This window comes from Momordica charantia (genome assembly GCF_013281855.1).
Source record: "Momordica charantia cultivar OHB3-1 chromosome 9 unlocalized genomic scaffold, Mcharantia_2.0 BLBB01000009.1, whole genome shotgun sequence".
Lineage (NCBI taxonomy): Eukaryota > Viridiplantae > Streptophyta > Magnoliopsida > Cucurbitales > Cucurbitaceae > Momordica > Momordica charantia.
This window is the reverse complement of record NW_028275167.1, coordinates 864,251-890,131: the sequence shown is the minus strand read 5'-3', so window position 1 is coordinate 890,131 and position 25,881 is coordinate 864,251. Positions and strand designations below refer to the sequence as shown.

General features: G+C 34.1%; 3 protein-coding genes across 5 annotated transcripts; 1 reads left to right on the top strand and 2 right to left on the bottom strand.

Moving 5' to 3' along the window:
- Positions 1 to 647: 647 nt before the first annotated feature.
- On the bottom strand, positions 648 to 7,672 carry LOC111014436 (membrane protein of ER body 2). Of its 2 annotated transcripts, none has more exons than XM_022289163.2 (5): positions 7,514 to 7,672; positions 5,584 to 5,661; positions 2,243 to 2,578; positions 2,110 to 2,171; positions 648 to 1,389 (listed from the first exon to the last, which is right to left on the bottom strand). In XM_022289163.2, the coding sequence occupies exons 1-5, from the start codon at positions 7,650 to 7,652 to the stop codon at positions 886 to 888; spliced, it is 1,119 nt and encodes a 372-aa protein (XP_022144855.2). In that variant the 5' UTR covers positions 7,653 to 7,672; the 3' UTR covers positions 648 to 885. The 2 variants fall into 2 exon arrangements, with proteins under 2 accessions (XP_022144855.2, XP_022144863.2); XM_022289171.2 differs by having other exon boundaries at positions 1,242 to 1,382.
- Positions 7,673 to 10,828: 3,156 nt separating this feature from the next.
- Positions 10,829 to 17,139, top strand: LOC111016652 (oleoyl-acyl carrier protein thioesterase 1, chloroplastic). Its single transcript, XM_022292115.2, has 7 exons — positions 10,829 to 11,324; positions 12,003 to 12,136; positions 12,244 to 12,357; positions 14,897 to 14,992; positions 15,565 to 15,652; positions 15,723 to 15,791; positions 16,620 to 17,139. Exons 1-7 carry the CDS (start codon positions 10,983 to 10,985, stop codon positions 16,893 to 16,895), a joined length of 1,119 nt encoding a protein of 372 aa, XP_022147807.1. The 5' UTR covers positions 10,829 to 10,982; the 3' UTR covers positions 16,896 to 17,139.
- A 2,205-nt stretch (positions 17,140 to 19,344) lies between these two features.
- LOC111015304 (RPM1-interacting protein 4 (RIN4) family protein) lies at positions 19,345 to 23,319 on the bottom strand. 2 transcript variants are annotated; one of them, XM_088117322.1, is made up of 4 exons: positions 23,117 to 23,319; positions 21,715 to 22,191; positions 20,779 to 20,964; positions 19,345 to 19,612 (listed from the first exon to the last, which is right to left on the bottom strand). In XM_088117322.1, exons 1-4 carry the CDS (start codon positions 23,120 to 23,122, stop codon positions 19,583 to 19,585), a joined length of 699 nt encoding a protein of 232 aa, XP_087973448.1. In that variant the 5' UTR covers positions 23,123 to 23,319; the 3' UTR covers positions 19,345 to 19,582. The 2 variants fall into 2 exon arrangements, with proteins under 2 accessions (XP_087973448.1, XP_022145992.2); XM_022290300.2 differs by having other exon boundaries at positions 21,715 to 22,194; positions 23,117 to 23,317.
- Between the last annotated feature and the right edge of the window lie 2,562 nt (positions 23,320 to 25,881).

Below are 25,881 nucleotides of genomic sequence, written 5' to 3'. Positions count from 1 at the left end.
CATATTATTGTATTAAAAAAGGTCATATGTTTGGACATGCTTTTTGGGAGAATAAAATAAAGGTTTACAAATATGTCACTGTGGTCAACTATATATTATGTCATCGTCAACTCAATATAAACTTTCTGGAAGAAGTCTATGACGTGGTAATTAACTTGGTGACATGGCTTCACCGTGTTTAACTACCACCAACAAAAAAAAAAATTTATAACATAAAATATTTAAGTTTCAATTGCATATCATATGTCTTTTTCCCTAAAAAAGAAAAAAGAAATACAAATCAAAATTTTCATTTCATAAATGAACAGTTACCCAAGATCAGTACAAGCATATTACAATTAATCTAAAAATTAGAACACATACTAAATTACGAACTCAGACATTTTCCCAAACTAAAAAAAAAAATAAACCATTAGAAACTTTAAAAATAAATTAGTAAAAGCTTTCAACCACCGTTTGCTACATTTCCCAAACTAAAAGTAAATGATAATTTCATTTTATTTACAAGATCACAAGCTTCAGGGCATACACCCCACTATTCAAGATTATAGTTATTAACTAAACATCAAATTCCCTAACAAAAACTATACAATAGATGGTTTATTTTTCATTTCTTTTGACTCTTTTAATGTGAAACCATCAAAACATGAAAAATCGTGTTGAATACATAAATTTTTTGTTCTAATGAATGTAAAACATTCAACCCAATACTTAACTTTCCCAAGAATACGTAAGAGTGTACAATGTTCTAGACTCAATCAATCGTATTGGTACGAAACAAAACATTTCATGTGCCCTTGGGAATAATTTCTAGTACTAAGAAATATACATATTTTAACTTTATACCACTGAGAATAGTTCTCATTACAAGAAAAAGAAGAAGTACTAGAAAAAAATTAAATTCGATAGTTCTCGAAAGGCTCCACGGGTACGATTGTGAAAACTCATGCTGGGGAGGAACAAGGTTGGTATTTTATTTGGTTCAAACCAACCAAGTTGGTCAATGTAATTTCCAATTATGTCACCTCCAATAGTTGTAAGAATTGCCGTGCCTGTTGCATCAACAATACATTTGCCAATGGTATTGATATATCCAACACAGTTGTTTTGTCTCCCAATGTAAGCTTTAATCGCACCAAGTAATGCAATGCATAAAACAGCAGCTATTGTAACTGTTGGGATCTTGAGATTTTTGTCCTCAGGGTTGCGAAACGTGAAGCCATAAACAAGAGGAGGTACCAAGCCAAAAGATACGAATGATAACATAGCCGTTGTGAAATGGAGACGATAATTTTTTCGATCTCCAAATAATTCTTCATACTGTTCATCATTTTCGTCATTTGATTCATGCGATCCAGTTTGTTGCTTGTTCATCCAAAGATCTGATATCTATAAATTTGCTCAATACATTGGTAACAATAACTATAATGAGAAGTATGTAAATGTTGTTTTGAACGTTTCAATTTTACTTGAAGCTCCTACTCAATAAGATCATATAAATTGAACAATAAAATGGCTTGGAAAATGACATTTGAAAGTCAAATAATCGCATAAAATGTGGTAAAGTTAATTGCTATGCTATCTTTGTAGATTTCTAAATATGGATTAGTGATATATGTAAGTGCATACTTAAAAGCTCAAACTACTAATTATAAATTAAAATACTATTTTGGTCCCTATAGTTTAATCTAGGTTTATTTTAATTCCTATGCTTTGGAAATATTCATTTTAGTCCCTATATTTGAACTTTAGTTTATTTTTGTCCTTGTACTTTGAAAATGTTCATTTTCATCTCTATACTTCTAAAAAGTGATCATTTAATCCCTCCTTGCAAAATTTTAACACAGATTTTACACCTAACAAAAACTCTTTAGTATAAAGTAATGTTTACATCTTAAAAAATACATTGAACGTAATGTTGGGTTGAATAGAAAAAATGATATTAAAAAAATAATAAATAGACCAAAATGGTCACTTTTTAAAAGTACAAAGACCAAAATGAACATTTTCAGTACAAGAACTAAAATGAACCAAAATTAAAAGACGTGGACCAAGCTAGTATTTCAACCCTATTTATTTCATAGGCTTGAAGGGAATGCAATTACTTACTTTATAAGTCATGACAAACAATCCAGTAATCAGGCTTGCCAGTGAAAGAGCTACAACTTTTCCTGCATTATGAAAACAAAGGCGTAAATTTAAAAGCACATAAGAGATGAGAGGAAAATTTAAATAAAATTACCAGTAGTAGTTTTGGTACTTGCTGCAGATGTTACAACCCCTAAGCTTGCAATCAATTCAGTTAAGCCACCATATAATATGCTCTTCACAATTTCTATCTTTATAATAGTTCCACTTGGTTCTACAGCTGCAAGTAATTGGGTTGCAGAAGTAACAAGCACTTCTCCTTGAGGGGCAGTGGGAGAAGAATTAACTTCATTTTGAACTGTCTCAATTTCTGTAATAGTTCCACCATCTTGCTTGTTATCTTCATTTTGGTTTGTTCCTATTTCTTTTGGTTTATTTTTAGGGACAATATCTTGAGTTGATTTCTTACTGCTACTTTCTTGATTGAAACCTGTAAAGAATATAGGACTCTTTAGATAACCATTATCCTTTTAACTTTATAAAACTAAAAATTAAATCACTGTCAACTAGGCCATAAATTTAGAGGTAATTACGTATCAAATATAGTACGAGCTACAAAAATTGTAAATATAGAACAATTTCAAGCCTACCAAGAATAGAAGTGTGTGAAAAACCAAAAAACTCCATCAACATATCTCATCATCTGATATACAATATCAATAAAATGAAAATGGTATATCAAGTGCAACGCTCCCAAAGCCTTGACAAGTTGGAATGCAGCAGACCTCATTTATGTCAACCATCAAGCCAACCAAGTCTAATTAGTCCAACTTATAGACAATATATGAAGGTATAATTAATCCATTGAAAACCAACTTGTTTCATTCAGCATAAACTACCAAAATACCATAAAACGACTCGAATCGACAAATGAATCGTGTGGAATTGTTTAAGTAACCAACTTCCCATGATTAACACTCCCAAGTTCTTAGTATCATTCAACATGGATATATTCGACTAGTTTTTATTGAAGGAGTAATTCATTCTTCAAAATATTATTACTCCAACAACACTACAGTTACCTTTAATCTTATATTCACTCTATTTTTCTATACTTCCCCATGCTCTAAGCCAACATGACATTGGTGTCCTCTAACTTCATACTCTTCTTCTATCCAGACTTCCAAGTAGAGATGGTATAATGATAGTGATTTTTCAACATCCACATCAAGTATCTTTCCATATATTGAAGATTATTGAAGCTTTGGTGCTAAAAAGAGTGACCTATTTTGTTATTTTTCATAATATTCTCTATATATCTCTTTTTCATTTTTGTATATGAACCGAAGTTATCTCCATCGATAACAAGCAATTGCTAATAGCAAATTTGATAACATTCCCTAACTTTTGTTATGCTTCATAAAAACCTGATTCTAACTTAAGCATTGGAGTATGTGTGGCTAGCACCACGCTGGTGTGTAACCTTTCTATCTTTGCAGGTTTCATCGAATCCATTTTTCTAAAAGAGTGGTGCGAATTTGGTAACTCAGTTGAGCCAAATTCATGAATCAATATTTGGTATCATCTATGGAAAGCAATGCTCAATCTAACTTACACACCAATCTCAATTCAACAAGAGTAAAAGCGTGGGCAAACCTCATCAAAACTCAGAAGAAGAAAACAATTTGGATTGTGATCAACATCCTAAGAGAGTGGCAACCTAGGGTTAGACAATTCAACAACCATAGGTGCTCTCTCAATGGAACCAAGCCGACCCGCCCCAAAGCAAAGTAAGAAGAATAATAAGTTCACTTTCCTAGAGAACATGGTAGAAGGGATGAATCAGAATCTGACTTTACTATTGGACATCGTGAATCGCCAAAATTCGTCGGTGTGCAGTCTCAGCCAACCCTGAGTTGAGCAAGACCCACCATCACTATTTTGCGATCTTGCTTAGGAAAGGCCTTAGCAATCGAAGAGATTATCGAATCTTGGACCGATCTACTGAACCTTAACAATCGCAAATTGGGTGGCAACCATAAACCCCAATCTCGTGGAGGCGTATTCGAGTGACTAAGTCTAAGAGATAGCAAGCAACATCAGTTTCGAACAATCACATACAGAAAAACTAGGACTCGCACTCGAGATCCAACTGTCACCCATCAACGATGAATATAGCAGGGGAGAAAGACTATCGAGACTTGTGGGACATACTAAGCGCCATGCATAGCGAATTCCCTACCGAAGATAAGAAGGAGGTGCAGAGCAAATCCTAGTCTAAGGAGGTCCAAGAGTGCCTCTAAGCTCAACAATTCCCTCGTGTGTTGAGAAATCTAGCCATTAAATCCTGACCATTAAATCCTGATTCACATACAAGCCATAGGAAAACCTGACAAGCCAACCTAGACCAAATGATGCACATAGGTATGAAATGGTGCAAAAGGTCGAGCCCCCTAGCATAATGTGCATGAGCCACACAAGTAAATACTAGAGATGCAAATCAATGGATCAAGTCACGAAGAACTGAGCCCCCTTAATAGGATCTTGAGGACTAAGGCCAAGACCCATAGATAGGATCGACCCGAGGGATAAGGCTCATGGACCGACCAGCCTAATGGGTGCCTCTAAGCTCGACAATCCTCTCGTGTACTAGGGAATCAAGCCATCAAATTTAAGATCATGGGATCTAAGGAATAAGATAACCGAGGAATATGAGGTTTTTCCTTTGTATAAATAGGGAAAGAGATTTCATAATCAAGGTACGCTACAAACCCCGACTTTTGATGTGTTTCATACAAGCCAAATTCTAACTTAAACATCAAAGTGTGTGTGGCTAGCAGTTAGCACCACACCGATACGTAACCTTTCTATTTTTGTAGGTTTTATCCGATCCCATTTTTCTAAAAGGGTTGTGCAAATTTGATAATTCAACCGAGCCAAATTTACGTGTCAATATAACTAATGTAAAACTTGTATTTCTTATTTTTATTCATTGAAAAAAATTTGTAGGGTATAACTCAAACATTTTCATCCATTATATAGGTTGAAAGAGTGATGCAATCGTTAAAAAATACCCATTTACTAGTCTTTTTTTTTTTTACAAAATTTATTAGACTAAACAAAGTAATGGTTATTAATATCTCCTTTTTTTTTTTTTGACAAACATAAACGATTGCTAGAAAAATATATGTTGTGAATTAAATTAACAAAGTAATGGTTATCAATATCTCTCTTTTTTTTCCTTTTTTTTCCTTTTTTTTTTCATGTGATAGTAACTTAGATGTGGATAAACTAAAATCACAACCATTTATTAACCTACATATTATTTTAACTATACTCACTATTTTGATTTTGCTATATTTGTATTTATTCTTTTATCTGCTATTTATTGTAATATTTTACATAAATTATGCTACATTTATAGCCACCATATTTTAAAAAGTAAAAAAAGAAACTGATTCTTTCAACATTGAGGCAAACAGAAAATAAACTCACCATTTTTTAGATCTGGCATACTCATGGAACATCCATTAGTGAGTCCATTTTTTCGTGGCGGCACTTTACCATTAACACCTGCAATGACACATTACACAGCATTTTACATAACTAATAAGTAAGCTAATCCACTTTACAATAATATTCATTTTTTATATATATTTCTAACTGTAATCAAGAGTTAAGGAAATTTTTAAACAAAAATTTTTCACCATCTTTGAACATTATGTAAATGAACCTACAGAGTTTTTAGTACTCCCCATGTTAAGAACGAAAAGTTGTCTCTAATGCATTTGTTAAGAATAGTACCTAAAATTTTACTTCACTCTTAAATAGACCCAAATACAATTACAAAGTAAAAAGTAATTCACCTCATATTAATCAATGCCTTAGAGCCACAACTCAAGGCTTTTAACAAACTTCAAGTGTCGATATCTATAAACCCTTTAGCTTTGTTGTTAAGACTTCAACAATACTTAGAAGTGCCTTAAATCCTTTTATTACATACTCTTTAAGTACATTAAACAACTAGATTTTAATAAAACTTTTCTCTCGAGCACTCTAACATATCATTTTCACCACCTTAACCTATGATTCTTCTTTCTAATCCTAAACAGCCTCAACATTCGCTATCAATGAAATTTGTTTCCTATCAAAAAAAAAAAAAAAGACCTCAACATTCATAAGCTTGTGAAAGCTTTGAATGGGAATCAAAATAAACTTTACAAGCTTTGTAGGATAAGCTATAAGGATAGGATACTTTAATTCAAATGTGTGGTTTCAACTCTCATAGACAACAGAGCATACACATTTTTTTCCTTATTTATATATGAAGACAACAAAACCATCTTCCTTATCATTTATATCGATGATACTATGCTAACAAGTAATAAATGTACTCTTCCCACGAGAATCGTTCGTAAAGTTTTTGTTTTCGAAGATCTTGGTTATAAGCTACACATTTTTTCTTGGAAATGAAGTTCATCAACTCTCTTAATGAACTCTTGACTACAACCTTTCATCTGATATCCTCCCTAAACTTCAAAATCTGGCCTTTATGATGTTTGAGAACTAGTTTTGTTACGTCGGGACAACTATTTTATTTTTAGTTTTATATTTTTTAAAGCTTTTTTCTCATAATTTCTTTGTTTCTTACCTTTCTTAAAAATAAATTTACCTTCTTAGCCAAATTTCAAAAACAATAACAAGTCTTTTAAAATTATAAGATAACATAACCAAAAAATACATAGGCAGAGTAGTGATAGAAGCTTAATTTTATAAAATAGAAAACTAAAACTAACTTTTTCTTTCTTTAAAATTTCTGAGCTGCTAGTGCAAGAGAAAGCTATAAAATGATTGTGTGGCTTAAAAGAGATGCTATTCGTTATGCCCACAATAAAAATTATCCAAACAGTAGGTTAAGAATCTCATGAAAGAGGACTGAAAATGAGGAAAGACAGGGTAAAGAAGATGGGCCAATTTTAGAAAGAGAGTAATATAAGAACATAACTAAAAGGATTTATAAGTAAAGATCCAGATACCATTGCTATTTCAGTATTAAACATGTGGTGCAAAATTGTCCACTTTAGCTAAATTCAAATAACTTTGCTTTTGATTTGAGCAGTGTTCTTCAGTTATATACCCATGATCTTTCTCACCTCTAGTCAAATTGGGAAATTGTTTGGTATTTCCAACACAATTAACTTAAGTGATGCAACACAATGATTCCAAAGTCTAAAAACTAAAGCATATCTCAAACATCTATGCACAAGGAAGGAACAGAATACTAACCAAACTTTATGAATTAAAAAGAGAAGAAATAGAAGAAACCCCATTGTTTAGTTTCTAAATCTAAGTAAAAGCCTGTAGAAGTTATTTTACAAAGTTCAAAAGAAAAAAGATAAAAAGTAGTAGCAGAAAGAGAACGTACAATGAGCAGTTGAAGATGAAGACGAGGGAGCGGCGAGTGCGATGGGTCCTTCAGCCATGGATCTGCCTCTGCTTTCTCTAGCTCCCGACCGACGACTTTTCAAATTACAACCCACAACTTTTTTTTTTTCATTTTTCATTTTTTTCTTTTTTGTGTCTGCAACTTGTTGTAATTATATATTTGAATATTTGGAAATATTTTCTCATCCAAGTCCTCGATACCATTTTCGCGCTCAACTTTCCAATTAATATTGCTTTCAAAACCAAAACAGACATAGCTAAGCGGTAATTGACATATAGTCTTTTTGGGTGCTTTGTCGTTGTTCTCTTGGAGTATCTGGACTTTAATAAGTATCATTTTCCTCCCAATTTTGATTCTTTTATGTTTTGTCTCCTTTCGATTATTCATTACTGTAAAATATATCTTATATATGTAAATCTTTCGAAACAAAAACTAACAATTAAGTCTAGTATTAAATCTCATGAAAGGTAGCTCTCTACACAGATTTTTCTCTCTATAATATATACTTTCGACTTTCTAATCTTTTACAAGCAAAAAATTAAAAATAGTTATAAACATGTTTATTTTTCAGTTTTTTAAAAACTAAAAGCAATTATATTTTTTTTCTAAGGACATAAAACTAAAAATAAATAAAAAAAAAAACCAAAAACAAAATATCGAACAGAAATAGTCATGAAAACAGACCATATATTATTGGTCTTCAAAAGAAATAAAAGTTAATCAAATGTGAGAGAACTTACCAACTTTCGAAATTGAAGGATATGAGAATTACTTGTAAACTTTCTTAACATTCTCTAGAAAGATATGAGAATTACTTACAAACTTTCAAAATATACTTTAAAAGGGTAAGAGAATTACTTAACTTAGAGGCTAACCAAATGGAAGAAAAAACTTCCTAAAAGAATTATATTGCTAAGCCTCTTTTCTTTAATTTCCTTGACCTTTCAACACCCCTCGTCAGAAAATGTTGGATTTGATATGCGAAATATAAAGTTATATGATCTTAGTCGTGGATCTTTTTCTTTCAAGTAAAAGGAAAGATAAATTGATCTGAGATAACACAATATAAATTCAAAACCGTTTATTCAAATAATATTAATCTTTTGTAAAAATATAAATATTTTTTTCCAAAATAATCAAATAAAATACTACAAAAATTTCAAGAGTGTTACATTAAGATAGGTAATAGATGAAACCTATGACATTTGGAATTTGGAAAAAACTTGCAAATATTGTAGGTGGAGAAAGATCTACCTAACAAAATCTTTCTTAGAAAAATTTTGTTTACCTATGAGATGAATGGCTCAAAATCATTAAATAAGAATCTCAATGAATTCAAGAAAATGACAATAGAATTCGCTCTCTTTTGCATGTAAGCTAAGCAGCAAAGGTGAAAGATAGGAGTGACATCATTATAGTGGACTTAGACATAGCAGCTATTAACCGTAAAGAACTTGAATTAAAGACAAAGATAAAAGGTAATGGACGAGCAAAGTTATTATATTCGAAAGGAATAAACGACTACTACAAAAAAGAATAAGTTTGTGAAAGGTCAGAGATACCATAGGTCCATAAGTCCAAAACATCTCTCCTAGATGCTACATATGTTACAAGATAAAGGGCATCTAAAAATAAATTTTTCTAAGAGAAGGAAAAGGATTTTGAAAAGACTAATGAGCATGAGATCATGTCTCCGTTGGGGAAGACACTTTAGATAATTTATTAGTGTTAGCAGATGTGACCCTAAAACCTTGCTCCACGATACTTAGCTATAGACGGTAAATAGAAATGGTGATTTTAACAAGGGTGAACTAGGGCAGTTGATATGTTGTTTACCTTCTATTGGTCGAACGTAGTATATTTATCATTGGAAGGATGAGGAGAGGATTGCCCTAGATTGCCAAGTGGCTAGCCTAGGTTGAAGCAAAACTTATCCTTTGAACGAGGACTTGAAGATATACTATGACCATTTTGGTGCGAGGCAAAAGTTAGCGAATACAACTATACACTTGCAAGATTGCATTCTTGAATATCCACATGGCACATAGTGTTGAGGCCATATAGTAAGGTTAAATACAATCTCGTTAGGTATGACGGGAATACATTATATTCTTTAGAGAATGATAAAGTAGAAGTAATATATGTTCATAAGATAGGTCGCTCTTCATGATAGATTACATCCCTAATAACAACATAGGTAACATGTTAGGCATACAAATACGATGGGGTATTAATTGCCTAACTCTTCTCTTGTAGATGTTTTTCACTTGCTTTAGACAAGGTACATCATCTTACACGAGCCAACCAAAAAGAAGAAATAATCTCTACTTCAATATTTGAAGAAAACAGGTAGAAAAAGGAGCTTCAAGATAACATAACTATAGAAACTAAGAACTCCAATTTATGGGTAATTTATTATTGCAGCCTTCCCTTCGACCTTCATTATAATAAATATTTGTGAGCCCAAAGCTCATGTTTAAATGTCATGACGAAGCTTGTACGTTTGGATATCTTAATTAGTTGAATGTTATTTTTAATGCTATTATATTAGTTAGGTTAGTTTAGGGTTTACTTAGTATTATAATCTCTTACTTATACATTTTAGAGTCTAGTTTTTGGAGATGGGTAATACACCTGCAATCTCTTTGTTCCGGACATAAACTTCAATGATACAAATCAATTAATTAATTTTTATTCATTAACTAAAGGTTACTCCACTATAATTCAAGAATTGCACTCTTATATACTATCTATTAATATAATAATACATGCAAGTCGACTATTTATGAATTTTTTTCTATAGTTACAACTAGGTAAATAGTTCGTCTTACTCATGTCATTGAATGTTATACCTTAAGTATGGACAATATGTTTATGATTCAACCCTAAACTAAATTTCTCTCAAACCAATGAAAGGGCGATACCCCATTATTTAAGTCTCAATTCTTACTCGTTAAAGTAACGTCGAGTATCAATTCTCGAGTCACGTCTCTTCCTCCCTCCATCCTTTAATTAATCGTGAGGGTTAGGCAAAGGTGTCTAAGTCATACCAATCCTCAACAAAAAGATCAACAACCAACATTAAGTACTCTTGTAACCAAAATTAGAAATTGAAATGAATTCACAAAGCTAGGTACAAGTACAATTTAGTCAAAATAAATAAAGAAAGACAAAAAAAAAGAAAAAAAAAAAGTGGTGCACCACTTGGCTAATCACAATGGAATCCAAGGGCAGTATCGTACTTTCACTCCTCTCCTCGGTCCCATCGACAACTCCATTATTTCCACAAACACAGAGCGCCAGAGAAATAGAAAGTGAAGAAAACACTTTCCTCTGTGCATTAGAGAGAGAAAGAGAGAGAGAGAGAAAGTTTTTCCACTTTGCTTCCACTCCTTTCTTTATCCTCTCTCTCTCTCTCTCTCTCTCTTCTCTCTCTCTCTCTCTAGATATGTTGAAGGTCCCCTGTAATGTGAGCGACCAAATCCATGTCCTCAACCAATGTAGATTCCTTGCTCCTCCCAGGCCCCTCTTCTCCTCTCGCCGCCGCAACGCCACCGTCCTATCCTCTCCGGTCACCAGACCTCCGGTTCTGGCCGCCGTTGTCTCCGACAGGGGCGGCCTTGGCTCCGAGGCCTGTGTTCAGAGCGGCTCTGGAAGCTTGGCGGATCGCCTCCGCCTTGGAAGCTTAGCCGAAGACGGATTGTCCTATAAGGAGAAATTCATAGTGCGGTGTTACGAGGTTGGAATCAACAAAACCGCCACTGTTGAAACCATTGCCAATCTCTTGCAGGTGCATTATTTGATTCATTGGTACCCTGTGAATTCTCCAGATATATGACATTATATGTGGCTTTTGATTAGCTATCTTGTAAAATTTTACAGCTTTATCCGTTCTGCTGTTTCTTGTTTCTGTCCAAATGAATTTTATACGTGCATGAATTCAAGTATAATAAAATAATCTTTTTATTTGTGTTTTGGAATAAACGGTGAAATCAGAACAGGAAAGAAAAACTTGTTTTATATTTCTAAAATTTCTATATAATTTTGAGAATGTTGTCACGAGAAATAATAAACATAGTTAATGGTAAAATACTGGGATAGAAAGGGCAACGTTATCAAACGGTGTCTAATTGAGGCTTCTTCCCTTGATGTTTTCGAGAAACATAATTGGAAAATTTCAATCGATTTCTTGTCCTGCATGTTCTGAACATATAACGTTAAACCTGTTGTGTCTCCTAGCTTACTTGTTTAACTTTTACCATTGCTTTCTGTAATTCTTAGACTTTTCATGGATGCACGTGTTCCAAACTGACAAAACCTTCTTATCTCTCGCATTTGTATGCTTATGAGATTTCATTCTCAAGTTTAATAACAAAGGTCTCATTCATATATGGACAGAGTTTATTAAGGATTAGCCTTTAAGTAGGATCTTATTTCCTTAATCTCCTTGGATGTGTGTTTTATGCAGGAGGTTGGTTGCAACCATGCTCAGAGTGTTGGATTTTCCACGGATGGTTTTGCCACAACCCCCACCATGAGGAAATTACATCTCATATGGGTAACCGCTCGTATGCACATCGAAATTTACAAATATCCTGCATGGTTAGTCTCTTCTTGCACGGTTACTTTGAACTTTTACTTTCAAGTTCTTCTTGTTTTGTCTTTCTCTAACTTTCTTTTGCTAATTTACATGTTTTTGTTTGGCGTAGGAGTGATGTGGTTGAAATTGAGACATGGTGTCAAGGGGAAGGGAGAATCGGAACTAGGCGTGATTGGATACTAAAAGATTATGCCACTGATGAAGTTATAGGAAGAGCAACAAGGTGAATATAGGCTATTGTTCTATTATTCATTTTACAGAATATTGAAAAGTAAGATCAAGTAGGAGTTACGAATATCCTTCTCATTCCAAAATAATTATGCATGAACTGCTCTCCTATTTGTTTTTCGGGATTATTTATTCTTTGGACTGTTACTTTCTAGGATTTTACTGGTTATTTTTATTGAAAATGCAATCTGTTGCATGCCTAAAAATTTTGGTTCATGTTCATAGTTCTTCAGGATGAAAGTGTGCAACTAGAAAGTGAAAACTACTCTGTTGTACCTATTTACTATTTTAGGAATAAAATTTCATGTCAAGTGCTGTTGGAGAATTCTAACCTTATACCATCCTCACAAATTTGGAAATATATGTACTTAAGCTCCTAATGCGGCGGTTTGCTTCAAAGTCCTCCAGTCTAGATTTTAGCACTACCAAATCCTTGATGTTTATCATTTTTGTTGTACTTCTTGTCCAAGTTTGTAATTTTGGTTCATTACCGGGGTATGTTTCTATAGTTCATTATGTCTTCTCTTATTTCCAATATTTTCACTACTTTAATAACTTCTCTAAACTTCATGCTAATAGAGACACACTTGATGTTTTCCTTTCTTGGCCTCCTAGTACTAAAATTTTTATCATATAATTTAGAATCTAGAGTGTGAATTACAAATGCCTACCAGTAGTTGGTCTTTCAACATTCTATAATTAGATCTAAATTTCACTATTTTGGCTCCAAATTCATGTCTGTGGAGAGAAATTTGTCCTCAAGATGAAAAATAGAAGTCTTGTCGAAACGTTGGAATGTCAATATAAATGACTGAACTCAGAGGATAGCTTAGGCCTATGTCCCAAGTACAGCCGAAGAGGAAAGTAAATTGTATGGGCACTTTTTTGGTGTTTGGAATGGAGGAGAGAGCAGGGGAGGAAGAAAGAAACGTTGTAATAAACCTATTCCCCAACAGAGAGGAAAAAAGATAGAAAGACAAACTTGAGGGTTTGAGTTCCCAAGCTAATAATTAACTCTTCAGATCCTTTCACTCACATGACCACTAAGTTCACTTTTTCGTTATTCTATGTAATTTGTCTCTTATTTCTATATGTGCAGAATTATTGGGCCTTAAATTGTCTGCGCCAGTTGGTCCTGTTGAAATAGTATTCCAATTATATTTTTTCCATTAGTTATTTTCTGTATTTTCTTCTCTTAATGTCCAAGATCTATGTCGTAATGCCATTTTAGTGTAGTGTGGTTAGAGGTTTATAAAGATGCTCCCTAGGTTTAGCCGCGATATATCTTAACAATTGCAATCCGAGGCAAGAAAAACTTGAATATTTTGGAATTTCCAGCTTGACTTTCTTTTTTTCTTTATAAGAAACTATGCTCTCATCGAGTAGAAATGAAAGAATATACAAGGTGCATACAAAAAACAAACCTGTCTAAAGGGGAATATAAGAACAGGCCTCAATCCAAAAGAAAAACGCCTAATTGATAATTATAAAAGGCCTTAGAAACCGACACTCAAAGAGAGGTATTAAAACCAACCAGCTCCTAAATATCCTCCCAAGACCTGTCAACTCCCTTAAAAGTTTTGCTAGTGATATTCCTCTCAATTCAAATATCCCACAAAATGGCCAAAAATCCAGCTTGTCATGACGGGATTCTTCTATCTTGAAAAGGCGGGAACACCACTTCATGGATCCAGATACCCCTTTCTTCATTTTCTGAGTCAAATTCTCAGCCTCCCTCATTTTCCAACATCATCTGCCATCTACATTCGGCTCAACAACACATCATGGAGATCACACGACCATGTGAAACATTTACCTCTTGGACAACATTGTATTGCATGGCTCTTCTTATCCCATGACCATATCGTGTATCCTCAATGGACATGACAGTTCACTCCATGCCTTGCATTCAACTAGCTTGCTATAGCTTATTCAGCCAAATGCACCATCCTCACTTGTAGACTCTTCTCTAGTGAATAACCAACCATCTTCACAAGCCCTAGTTCATCTCAAACTCTCTTTAAGAGCTTCATCTTTATATTACTCTATTAGATTACTCTTTAATCTAATAAGGAATTCATGCAATATTCTAAGCAGAGTAGTAGAGTGTAAATTATAAATGTCTGAAGTATCTTTACGGTTTATCTCTGAACGTTCTATTGTAGTATTTTTAAATCTAAACTCGCCATCTTGCCTCCAAATTAAAATTTCAGAGATGATTTTTTCCTGGAAATGAAAAATAAAAGTCATGCTGGAATATGGGTTCGTGGACATAAATGATTGGATTCAGAGAAATTCTTAAGCCTACATTTGCAACCTCAATTTTGTACAGTGGACAGCTGCCAATCTAAACTTTCTTATCCCTTAAATTTCCTCTTCTGCGGAATTGCTTTTTTCTTTGTCACTTCTACTATTCTGCATCTCTCCAAGCTGAGTGCAACTATCCTCATTTATTTTTCTTCTTAGTCTGTCATTTTATGCATCACATCTCATTCTTTGTGTTGTACCTGATTCCTTGCTTCTTAAACTTTTAGCAAGTGGGTAACGATGAACCAAGACACTCGACGACTTCAGAAAGTTAGTGATGATATTCGTGATGAATATTTGGTTTATTGTCCCCGAGAGCTCAGGTAGGTGCCTCTTCTCCCCAGTGAACTAAAATTTTAATTTGCACTGAAGATAATATTATTGTTCAGTAAGCATTACTATTCAGGTCTGTCTTCGCAGCATAACATGGTCAGATCATGTTAGCCTACTGCTAATTACTCTTTTTTTCTAAAATGATTGGTTTTGAGCTTGTTAAGCCATGATTATTAATTTATTAGTGCAATACTTTTCAAATACCTTTCCAACTAAAATTAGTAATACAGGCTCCATTAGGTAGCAATTTTATTTTTTGTTTTTCTGTTTCTAAAATGTTGTTGGCTTTCTCACAGTTATTATTGTTATTTTTTTATTATTATTTTCACATTTCCTAAAAACACATTTGAATTCTTAGCTAAATTTCAAAAATAAAAACAAGTTTTAAAATCTCCTTTGTTTAGTTTTTAAAATTTGACTTGGATTTTAAAAACAACAACAAAACAAAGAAACATATAGGTGGAAGCAGTCTTTATAAGCTTAATTTTAGAAAAGAGAGCCAAAAACAAAAAAGTGATCAAGCAGTATGATAGTAATTTGCTTTCTATCTCCTTTGGTACAGATTAGCATTTCCTGAGGAGAACAGTAGTAGCGTGAGGAAAATTCCAAAACTGGAAGACCCTGGTCACTATTCCAGACTGGGACTAATGGTATGATTTAAGAACATTCCGTTCAAGCTTTTCCACTTATTCCAGGTACTGAAAGTACTTTCTATTTCAGCCAAGGAGAGCAGATTTGGACATGAATCAACATGTCAATAACGTCACCTACATTGGATGGGTTCTGGAGGTTCGTACGCTCGTTCCTATTTTCTCAATTTCTTTTTCTTGCATGCTGCAATGAAAATATGGGCCCCAAAGATTCTGGCCCTTTCCTGCAGGAATCCTTAAATGCTACAATGTTGAGGAGCATAGTTTTTCTGGGGAAAAAAAAAAATTATGGCCATAAAATATAAGGTTGCATGGTCCTTGATAGGACGAAGTCTACTGTTAACTATCCTAAGTAACTCTATTAGGAGGATGTTAACAGTCAAGCTTATATTTCTTTGAGTTTTTCAGAAGAATGTGTCCCAAATAACCAATGTGTTAAGAAAACAAAAATAATAATAACAACCAGACACTCATTTTCATGTGTTGCACACGTGTCTGGTACAAGTCTAAGCATGTGCGTGTCGGACACGAGTCCAGCAAGTGTCTGAACGTATCCATGTCGGGTGCATGCCTAGAACTGTCTGCATGCACCAGACATGTGTCCAAGCATGTCTGTCTTGGACACTTGACACTCTACTTCTAAGAGTGTCCATACTTTCTAGAAAAATAAAGGAAGAAATGAGCTCAACTGGTGAAGACATGTGTTGCCATCAAAAGGTCATGTGTTTGACTCCACCTCCGCATGATTTGTACTTAAAAAAAAAAAGAGGAAAAAAGAAGAAATGAAAATAGTTGTAGGAAGGAGAAGGCAGAGTGAAAAGTGCAAGTGATTTGTAGACTCAAAGCTGTTTGTTAGACATTGAGAATGTAATGGCACCAAATAATTTTGGTGATATCATTAGATCGCCTTTGCTATATTCTGAATATCAAGATATAATGATATCATTATATCATTATTCTATGACAGAGTATGCCTCAAGAAATCATCAGTAGCCATGAACTACAGACAATCACATTAGACTACAGACGAGAGTGCCAACAAGGCGATGTCGTGGATTCCCTTACGAGCGTGGAGGAAGTCGAGAATGGTCGTGAAGCAGTCTCAGAGCTGAATGGAACAAATGGTTACATTTCCAGTGGCAACCAAGATAGCCGCCAGTTTCTGCATCTACTAAGGTTGTCAAATGATGGACTCGAAATCAACCGAGGGCGCACCAAGTGGAGAAAGAAACAACAGAGATGAGGGTGATAGTTTGATGATCTATATGTTTCACTATTTGGGATAATTTTTGCTTTCATTTGTTTTCGCGTTATCATTTTCGTCGTTTCAAATTTTGGTTGAGTTTCTTCTGTCAATTGTTGGTACTAAAACTGTTAGTGTGGAGTCTAGAATCAGTCCTTTAGAGTCAGCAAGTTGAATATATGTACTTTTAGTAGGATCAAGAACTAAAAGCATAACTTATTTTTATTACCTTTAAAAAGTTTCATTTGTGTTGTGATGTGGAAATTTGTTAGCAGGCAATAAGAACCAAGAATCGTCAACCTTTCTGGCTTGTTCCTTTCTTGGCTGAATCTTTAATCCTAGCAGTTTAATTAATGTCATATCTTTGTTAAAACTATAGGAATGAAATTGAAACCATGCCTAAACTATAGGGAAGGGACCAAATTATTGGGTATTCTAATTTAAATTAACAGCACACACAAATCCGTCTAGAGAAAACAACACACTTGTTTGTAGTATTTCGATCTTCCACTCACGATAACAACACAACATTCCCATTCCATTATCTTCCACCTAGACAATCTTGGTCTTTCAACGCCGTCACCTACGTCCAAAATCTTTGTCCCCTGACCTTCGTCTCAGGGGACTTTTTCTTATGGTCTTCTCTGACAAATTTCTTCATGCAGGTCCTTCCATCTCTCACATATGAGATTTTAGGTATGAATTAATTTATTTTCTTTCAAATATGAGATGTTCTTGTTCCCCTCCTCCATCGTCTAACACTTTGGTCGAAACTTTGTTCTTTTTCTTTTCAGATCTTGCAAACTTGTGTTTCAGAAGAGGTAAAAAAAATAAAGTTCGGTTAACCGACTGAAATCGACCGACATTTCGTTAGTCGACGAGAAGAATGAAAATAGGTTGGTCTGTTTCAATTTTTGGAAACCAACAATATGTCGGTGGGCGGGAATTTTGACTGAAAATTGACCTGGTCGACCGATTTACAACCCTAATATCATCGTAGCAAAAGTAGTAGACAATAGGGGAGTGACCAAGCCTTCCACAAACTTGACAAGTAATCATGTTATTGCTTCTCTGCCAATTTCCCCTACCTATATGTCCTCTGCCTCTACCATATCCTCGTTGATTTCAACTTGGATTGTTGGTATTTATATTGAAAGCGTAGTTAGCAGATGCATTAGACAGATCTGAATTGTTGCTTACCAAATTAAGACGGAAGAGTGTGTTCTCAAATGTTATGAGAGTGGCATGGAGCTCCTGCCAAGTTATTTCTTCCTTTCCATTTATCTAGCAAGCAAACTGGGAGGTACTCTACGTCAAGACCAGCCAAGACACTCGACATCAGAGAGCTTTCACTAATCGATTCTTCTACAAGAGCAAGACCATCAGCAATTTGTTTTATTGAGGTTAAGTAGTCACTCATCTTGAGTTCGCTTTTCCTTGTTGATTGAAGGCTTCTTTTCAATTGGTTTATGCGTGGCTTGCTTGCCGCTTCAAAGGGATCTTCTAATATCTTCTAAACATCTCTCGAACTGGAAAGATTTAGAATGTCACCAGCTATAGAGGGAGTCATCGAACTATATAACCAAGCCAATAGTGACTGATTTGTTCTTGCCCATGTTTCATAGGCTAGATTTTAAGTCAACATCCCTACGCTTGTGCCAATTTCTTCAGCAACTTGAATGAGGACGGCAGGTTGGACAGTTGTTCCCACGACATGACTTTCTATTTTTTTGCCACGAAGCACCATCGACTTCCATAGGAGACAATTTCTCTCATCAAGTTTCGCAACGGGTGTTGTGGTTCGTTGGGTCGTGGTGTATGTTGTGGAAGATGAACCTTGGGGCTATGGTAGCGTGAGCTTACTAGCTCTGATACTATGTTAAGAATGAATAAATCACCACTAAACTCAAAAACTTAAACTAATGAGCTGGATAAATTTAATTCATATATAGATATTTCAACCCTCCACTTCACTTGTGGTCTTGAATAATTGCACAAGTCCCAACAAATAGAAATCATGACACGTAACAACAATATTGGGGTCAAACACAGGACCCTTGACTCTAATACTAAGAGAAGATATTGATAAGAATAAGAAAATATACGTATTGATAATAAGACTCTCAACGATTTGAGTCATCCAACAAATTCACTTTTATATAGAATAATTTCCAGCCCAATATTGACAAAGAAACTAAGCAAGGAATGTTTATAATAGGAATGATTTGAGCTGAAGAGAATAATTATAATGGCAATCAATTCATGAAATCATGTTCTAGCATTTGATATATGTACTTAACATGATAATTTGTGACTTGAATGATCTATTGTCAAAGATTCATTAAGAAATTCAAAATCCTCTACAAATTTTCATGATATGATATCAGTAATGTTTCTCAAAATATTCCGTCAATATTTTGGAACCAACATGTCTGTCAAGAAAAGAGTGTACGGAAATAACAAAAGAATCTATTATTTCGGCCAATAATGAAGCATAACTAGGAAAAGAAATAAAGATATTACAGAAAATACCCCCAAAAACACAAAAAAAAAAAGAAAAAAAAGAAAAAAAAAGATGAAGATGAATGAAAAACAAATTTATATATAATAAATACAAAAACAAACAGCACACTGAGTTCAGAAACAGAGCTTCGTGGGGTGCTTGGAATTGTTCCCTAAATCACACATTATTTTCTCAGCCATGGAAAGCAGCATCCCTGCAAAATCAGACAAATAATATTTTAATTCATGTTTGAATAATAACATTAAATTTTGAATTATTTGTTGCTTTATTTACACTTAAACTTTAGATTTCTTTCAAAATTACGGTGCCATCAACTTTTCCGTTAAAATGACGACGGAATGACTTTTAAAATAGTGGTACACGTGGCATAGGTGGTAGTTTCAGTTATGCCCTTAGATTTTATGGTGGGTTTCAAAGTCACATTCAAATTGTCTCCAAAGGAGAGAGAATAGATTTAGGAGATAGAATTCTAGTCGAAATGATGAGAGAAACCACATATTGTGAGAAAAGTCATGTATCGGTCAAAATTACAATCTCTTAGACTCAAACACTGGAAAAATCGAAGGAGAGAGAAGTCAAGAAAGAAAGTTTCATAATTCATGAGTGAAAGTGTAGGGTCTTTGGAATCTAGGAGACAACAAAGAAAAAGACTTCCCGAAAAATGAAGATAATTTTCATCTTCAAAGGTAAGAAATTTAACCAAAAAAAAAAGTTTATAGGTGTGATTTTCATCTTAAATTTCTTTATTTCTCTCTTCCAATCTGCTCGTCCATCCTAGCGGTTTACTTATCCTAAAAAAGAACTTTTGTTTTCCTCCCTCTTTTGATCTTGAGGGGAAGAAACAATATTAATTTTATCCTAATCCCTAAATTTATTCCTTTGTCTCCAAATTATATAATATTATTTCAAAGATTTTGATATTCTTTTTCCTACGGTTCATCACGACGTCATATTTCCATCTTTATTTTAAGTAGGGAAGCTAATGAAATGTTGTTTCGAAACAATTTCAATGGTTAAGATTAAAAATGAAACTTCTTAAATGATAATGGTATAATTGAAACGTATCATAAGTTCAGGAGCATAAATGAAACTTGAAGTCTTTGTTATGTATGCTATTATTTTACAAGTTGTCGGAATGTCACCTTTCCGTAAGAGTAGTTTTAAAACAAGTTTAAAGTTTAAAGGTAAAAATGAAATTTTTTAAAGCACAATGATATTATCGAAACTTATTCTCATTTTCGTATAATTCAACTGAGATTGAAACAAGAAGTTAGAACGTTGATTATTATGCTCCATCTATCGAACAATAAAAGGAAAGAAATTGAAGAACAGAGCAAAATGAGAGAGAGGTGAGTTTACCTTAGCATTGTGGTCGGTTTTTTGGTTATGAACATTGTTGTAAGGTGAAGAAGAATGCACAACAGGTGGTGTTCCAGGGCCTATCCTTTCCTCTCGAACTTTCCCGAAAATGTGCGTAAAACCGTCGGCCGATGCCGGATTATTCACATCCCACGCCCCGAACTTCGGCACCGCCGTCCCTTCTGGCTGAACCATGTTAAAGATCCAAGATAAGAGACTTAACTTAATAAAGGTTCATAATATACATGACAATTCTTCTCTCATTGATTTTTAAATGAAGCCTTGTGAATATTGATACAAAAAATTTCATTATTCGAAAACGAAAAAGGAAAAAAAAAGTTTACAAAACGTACAAGTTCCTAACATGTGTTGAATAGATTCTTAAGAGTGGTTAAAAGCTTTCCATTTTATATGACAAGATATATTAGACACAAAATTAAAACTTGAGAATTTATTAGATATTTTAAGAATCAAACCTGTAATTGAATCTAAATTTTTAGCATATTATTTCATTTTTTGTCTCTAAAATTCTAAACTAGGAAATTATAGGGTAGGTACGAGCTGTCATAGTTGCAAATATGACAATTTATCTTTCCTATATCACTAATATGTCATTTTTAGTACGATGTTTGGGTGTTTTTTCAATTTTTCTCTAGGGAATATGTGAAAGTTTAGAAAGTTTCAATTTAGTCTCTCATTATTGATAATTGAGTGAGGATGAACTTTACACCACGTAATAACGAAAATTTAGAGGAAAATGAAGGTCTCATAATTTCTACCAATATTTAGAAGTTTAAAGGAATAATTAAAAACTTTCGTCTCTTAGATCATCTTTATTTCTCTATTAAAATTTTATTCTATAGACATACAGTTCAACTAGACAAGACATCGAAATAAGTCGTTCAAAAAATAAAAGGTAAGAAACTTAAGACTTACAGCATCATCGCGTAAAACCGGCTTCATTCTAGTCTTCCCACGATTGCCATGGCCCCCATCGAGGCTCTTGCCCTCCGCGACTGGGCTTTCTCGACCGGTAGGTTTTGCATGACGGTGGAGAGGAGAGCGGTCAATGCTGTACTCAGAGCCACTCTGTCTCCGGCCAGGATTCTCACGGTGGCCGGGGGAGTTGGCGTAGGGTTGTCGGGAGGCACCATCTTCCCGGCTCCGTCTCCTCTCATGAGCTGTAGGTGTAGGTTTAAGTGTTTGAGGGTCATCTTTAGGCATGGGCATGGAAGGAGGAGGCTCATGGGAATGTGAGTTGTCGGAGAACACGTCGGGATACTCTTCGGGATCGTTCGGGTTTCTGATTGGCCCGCCGCCTCGGCCTTTTCTGGCCTTGTCGAAGAACACTGTGTATGGAACATTCCCTTCGTTTTCCCAGTTACCAAACGGTGGTACATGTGACCGTTGCTGCTGCTGTTGCCCCAACAAAATATACATTCTTTCATCAAAAAAACTTCCCAAACTTAAATCAACTGATAACAATATACATATATAAGATTAAAGTTTTTGGATGTAACATTAATTTATTATGCCATATAAGATTGAAGTTTTATATTGGAAAAAAAGAAAAAAAGGTTCCAACTTAAATTTTGGGTTTAATTTTTAAGCTGCTAAAAATGAGTATAAAATCAAAGATCAGATATCCCATAATTTCTTTTTAAGCTTTTGGCCTTTGACTACAACCAAAACTTAACATGAATCACTGTAGACATTTCTATCACCTCAATGGTATTAGATACTATTCTCTGATGATTTTTTGTTTTGTATATTTCCGTACCTAATTAGAGTAAGAGATTCTTTGTTCGAATTTTTATTATATCATTTCTTCATCGATCAATATTGATAATTATTTGTTGTATTTTATGTTAATTTTGAAATCCAAAGTAAACTAAATACAGGGTTAATTACTATTTTGGGATTTATATAAAATGACAGGTAAAGTTCAAAACTAATAATAAAAATAGTTCAGGCCTATTATAGATCTTTTTAGGAACGCTTTTCTAACACCATAAAGTGGAAGCTTTTCTAGTTTAACAGGCAGATCAATTAAACAAGAAATTAAAAGTGATTTGAAGGTTTGCTTGCCATGTTAAAAACAGAAGTCAAAAGAAAACAGAGAAACTTCATCTTGAAACAGAGGACGAGAAATCAAAAAGAAGACAGATTTTTCAGACTGCCCAAAACACAAACTTTACAGATCTGACGACCGCCGCTCAACAACACAAATAAGTAGCACGATAATGGGATTCTAATTTGATTTTCTCTTGTGTTTCCTGGCGGTTTTCTCGGCAACCAAACAAACAAACAGAAAGAAAATGGAGGAACAGAAACTTACCGCCATTGATGAAGTGTAGCCACCAAATTACAGCTTGGGGTTTGGTTTCTTGAATCAAAAATTAAGGGTGTGGGGGAAGAAAAGAAATCCACCTTGGAAATCTCACAGAAGTTGTAGAGAGAGAAATGGATTTTTAGAGAGAGAGAGAGAGAGTTTTGGGCGCCACCGGTAATGGTTTGACCATTCTTCCTTTTGCCGTTTTGTTTGGAAAAGTCTTCGTTTCTTCTCCAACCAACGTGTCTTTTACCCGGTCGCCAAGTTTGATATTGACACCGCCCGTTTTACTACTTCCACCCCGCTTGACTACTTACTCTACTACTCTACTCGCTCCTTCCCCCGCGTGGACCAAGTAATTTTGACCTCGCCTCCAAATTAAAATCCTCCAGACAGTAGAATAAGTGCTTTAAAAAAAATTTATTTAAGTATTTTATTAAAATCATCGATGCTTTAAAAATTAATTTAAAATTATTATAGAATTTTCTAAAATCAATTTTTAATTGACATGAAAACATGACTCATGGAAATGAAGTGATTTTGACCATGCCAAAATCACTCTAAAATTTTTTTTTTTTTTTACTTAATTATGCGAGGTGAGATCCGCATGAGTTGAGCGAAGCGAGTTGGACAAGAAGACCTACACGCAAATAACAAACCTCAAGTTCGTCTAAAGTTTGAATCTCTAGATCGATTTCAGACATAATTGCATACTTCGTTGAGTAGGTGGAAATTTGTCTGTTACGACGATTGTTAGTGTGTTACTAAGGTTGTTGAATTGTTATCAATCGTACGATGAAACTATCAAATTATTATCTTGGGCAAGACGAGCTAAGAGCTTTATTGAGACTCCAAGTCATAGGCACCGAGCTCTGTAGGTCAGCGTCGTGAGGTCGATAGTGAATCTTAGTTCTCGATCTACGATCTACATGTGGCATTATGTGATTTTACCTTGCGAAGTGGGACATTCGAAGAAATTTATTGTTAATTTGATCCTTGGTTTAATCATTCAACTCAACTGAAAAACACTAATTACGTACGTGAACTTTTAATTTCAATTTTAACCAAGTTTAATATCCTTCATTAAATATTGACACAATATGTATGGTAGGAGAATAAATCATATGGGATCAAATAAGGAACATATCAAATGTCCTAATTTCAAATCCAATTTTGCTGGGCCACCTAATCTTATTTTATTTACCTGACCTGACTTACTCGCTAGTACCCCGTCATGTTAGAATATTACTTATTAATCTAATCAACATGTCATATCAATTTTTAAGTACTAGAATTATCTATAGAAGCTTGTTAAAAATAAAAGTCAAAAGTGGTAGAATCTAACAAAAACTTTATGAACTACAATATACAAATTAATTGAAATTTAATAGTAAAATAGTGACCAATATGAATATATAGGTCAATAGTAAAGACATATAACGTCATTCTCTTTTAAGTTGGAAGTTCAAAACTTCACTCCTTTCCTTTGTTGTAATAAACTAAAATATTGGATGCAGATAACATAAAGGAGTTTCTTGTCTAAAAAGGTTATAAACTTTGCAATTTTATTAATGTCTACTATCAAGTTTTCAATATTTATCCAATTCAAATGTCTAATTCGATAATGTTGATGCCGATTTCTAGACTAGTGTCATGTAAGTGCATAGGGATTGCCACGTATGTCTTCATCTCCTAGCTTAGAGTTTACCGGCCTACGCACAGAAATCTAGAATCGGTGTAGTGCTTTGTCGAATGCACTCCAATATGCTTGAGTTGAGACTTAAAATGGAAGCAAACGAGTATGAAATAAGTATAGTAAAGATGCAGAAATCTCAAGAAGAATCCGCTTGAGAGTACTATGTGCAAAATTCACATAAGGGTTCGCATATGAATTTTTGGTTAGAGAGCCAGAGAGATAGACAGAGAGAATAGGATCGTACTAGCTAGTACTGGTTGTGGGGACCACCGACACTCTCATTCCCTCTGTGTAATGTAGAAAGGCGCAGCGACGTCTTAGACAATTCTCTAGAGTGTATCACGATTTAGATATAGGGCATTAGTGCTTCCTTTACTAGAAGATGTCTCTCGTACAACCGTCCAAGTAAGTTCAGCCTTTTGATTTGGTGTGCTCGGGTTGTGACTACGCACACTTGGCTTTCTCTATCTTGCATGTCATGAGTGTCATTCACGTGGTTCGATTGCGTTTACCCGATAACAGATAAAATAAAAAAATATAGGGTAAAAATGAAATATGGAAAAGCTAACCGTTTGACAGAGTTGAATGTTAATTAACGGTGACTGTTGAAGGCGGCTGAAGAATAAAAGCTCCATAAATTCCCAATGGTCATTCTGTCGAAAATTAAATGCTATTTTATTTTATTGTGATGTGATGTGGACCCCAAAGCTGAAACCAATAACGATCCCAATTGTCGACCAATTTTGGCTCGCGCAATTATAATTTTAATTATAATAATTCTTTTTCTTATTTATTAATTTAAAATGACGTGTATAATATTGTTTTTTTATTGTTCTAAGTTTTGAAAGTTTAGCTGTATGGTTGAAATCTATCCTAAAGTTTCAGGGTATTATGTAAACATTAACTTTAATTACTTGCAATTTTATTATTTCTTTGTTTATTTTTATTACTAACATTTTTCTTCTAAGAAAAGTTCTACAACTTTTTATTATTGGTTATGCGATTTTATTATAAAATGTTATATTAATTGATCGATAATTTAATTTTACTATTTCATTATTAATTAGTATCAATA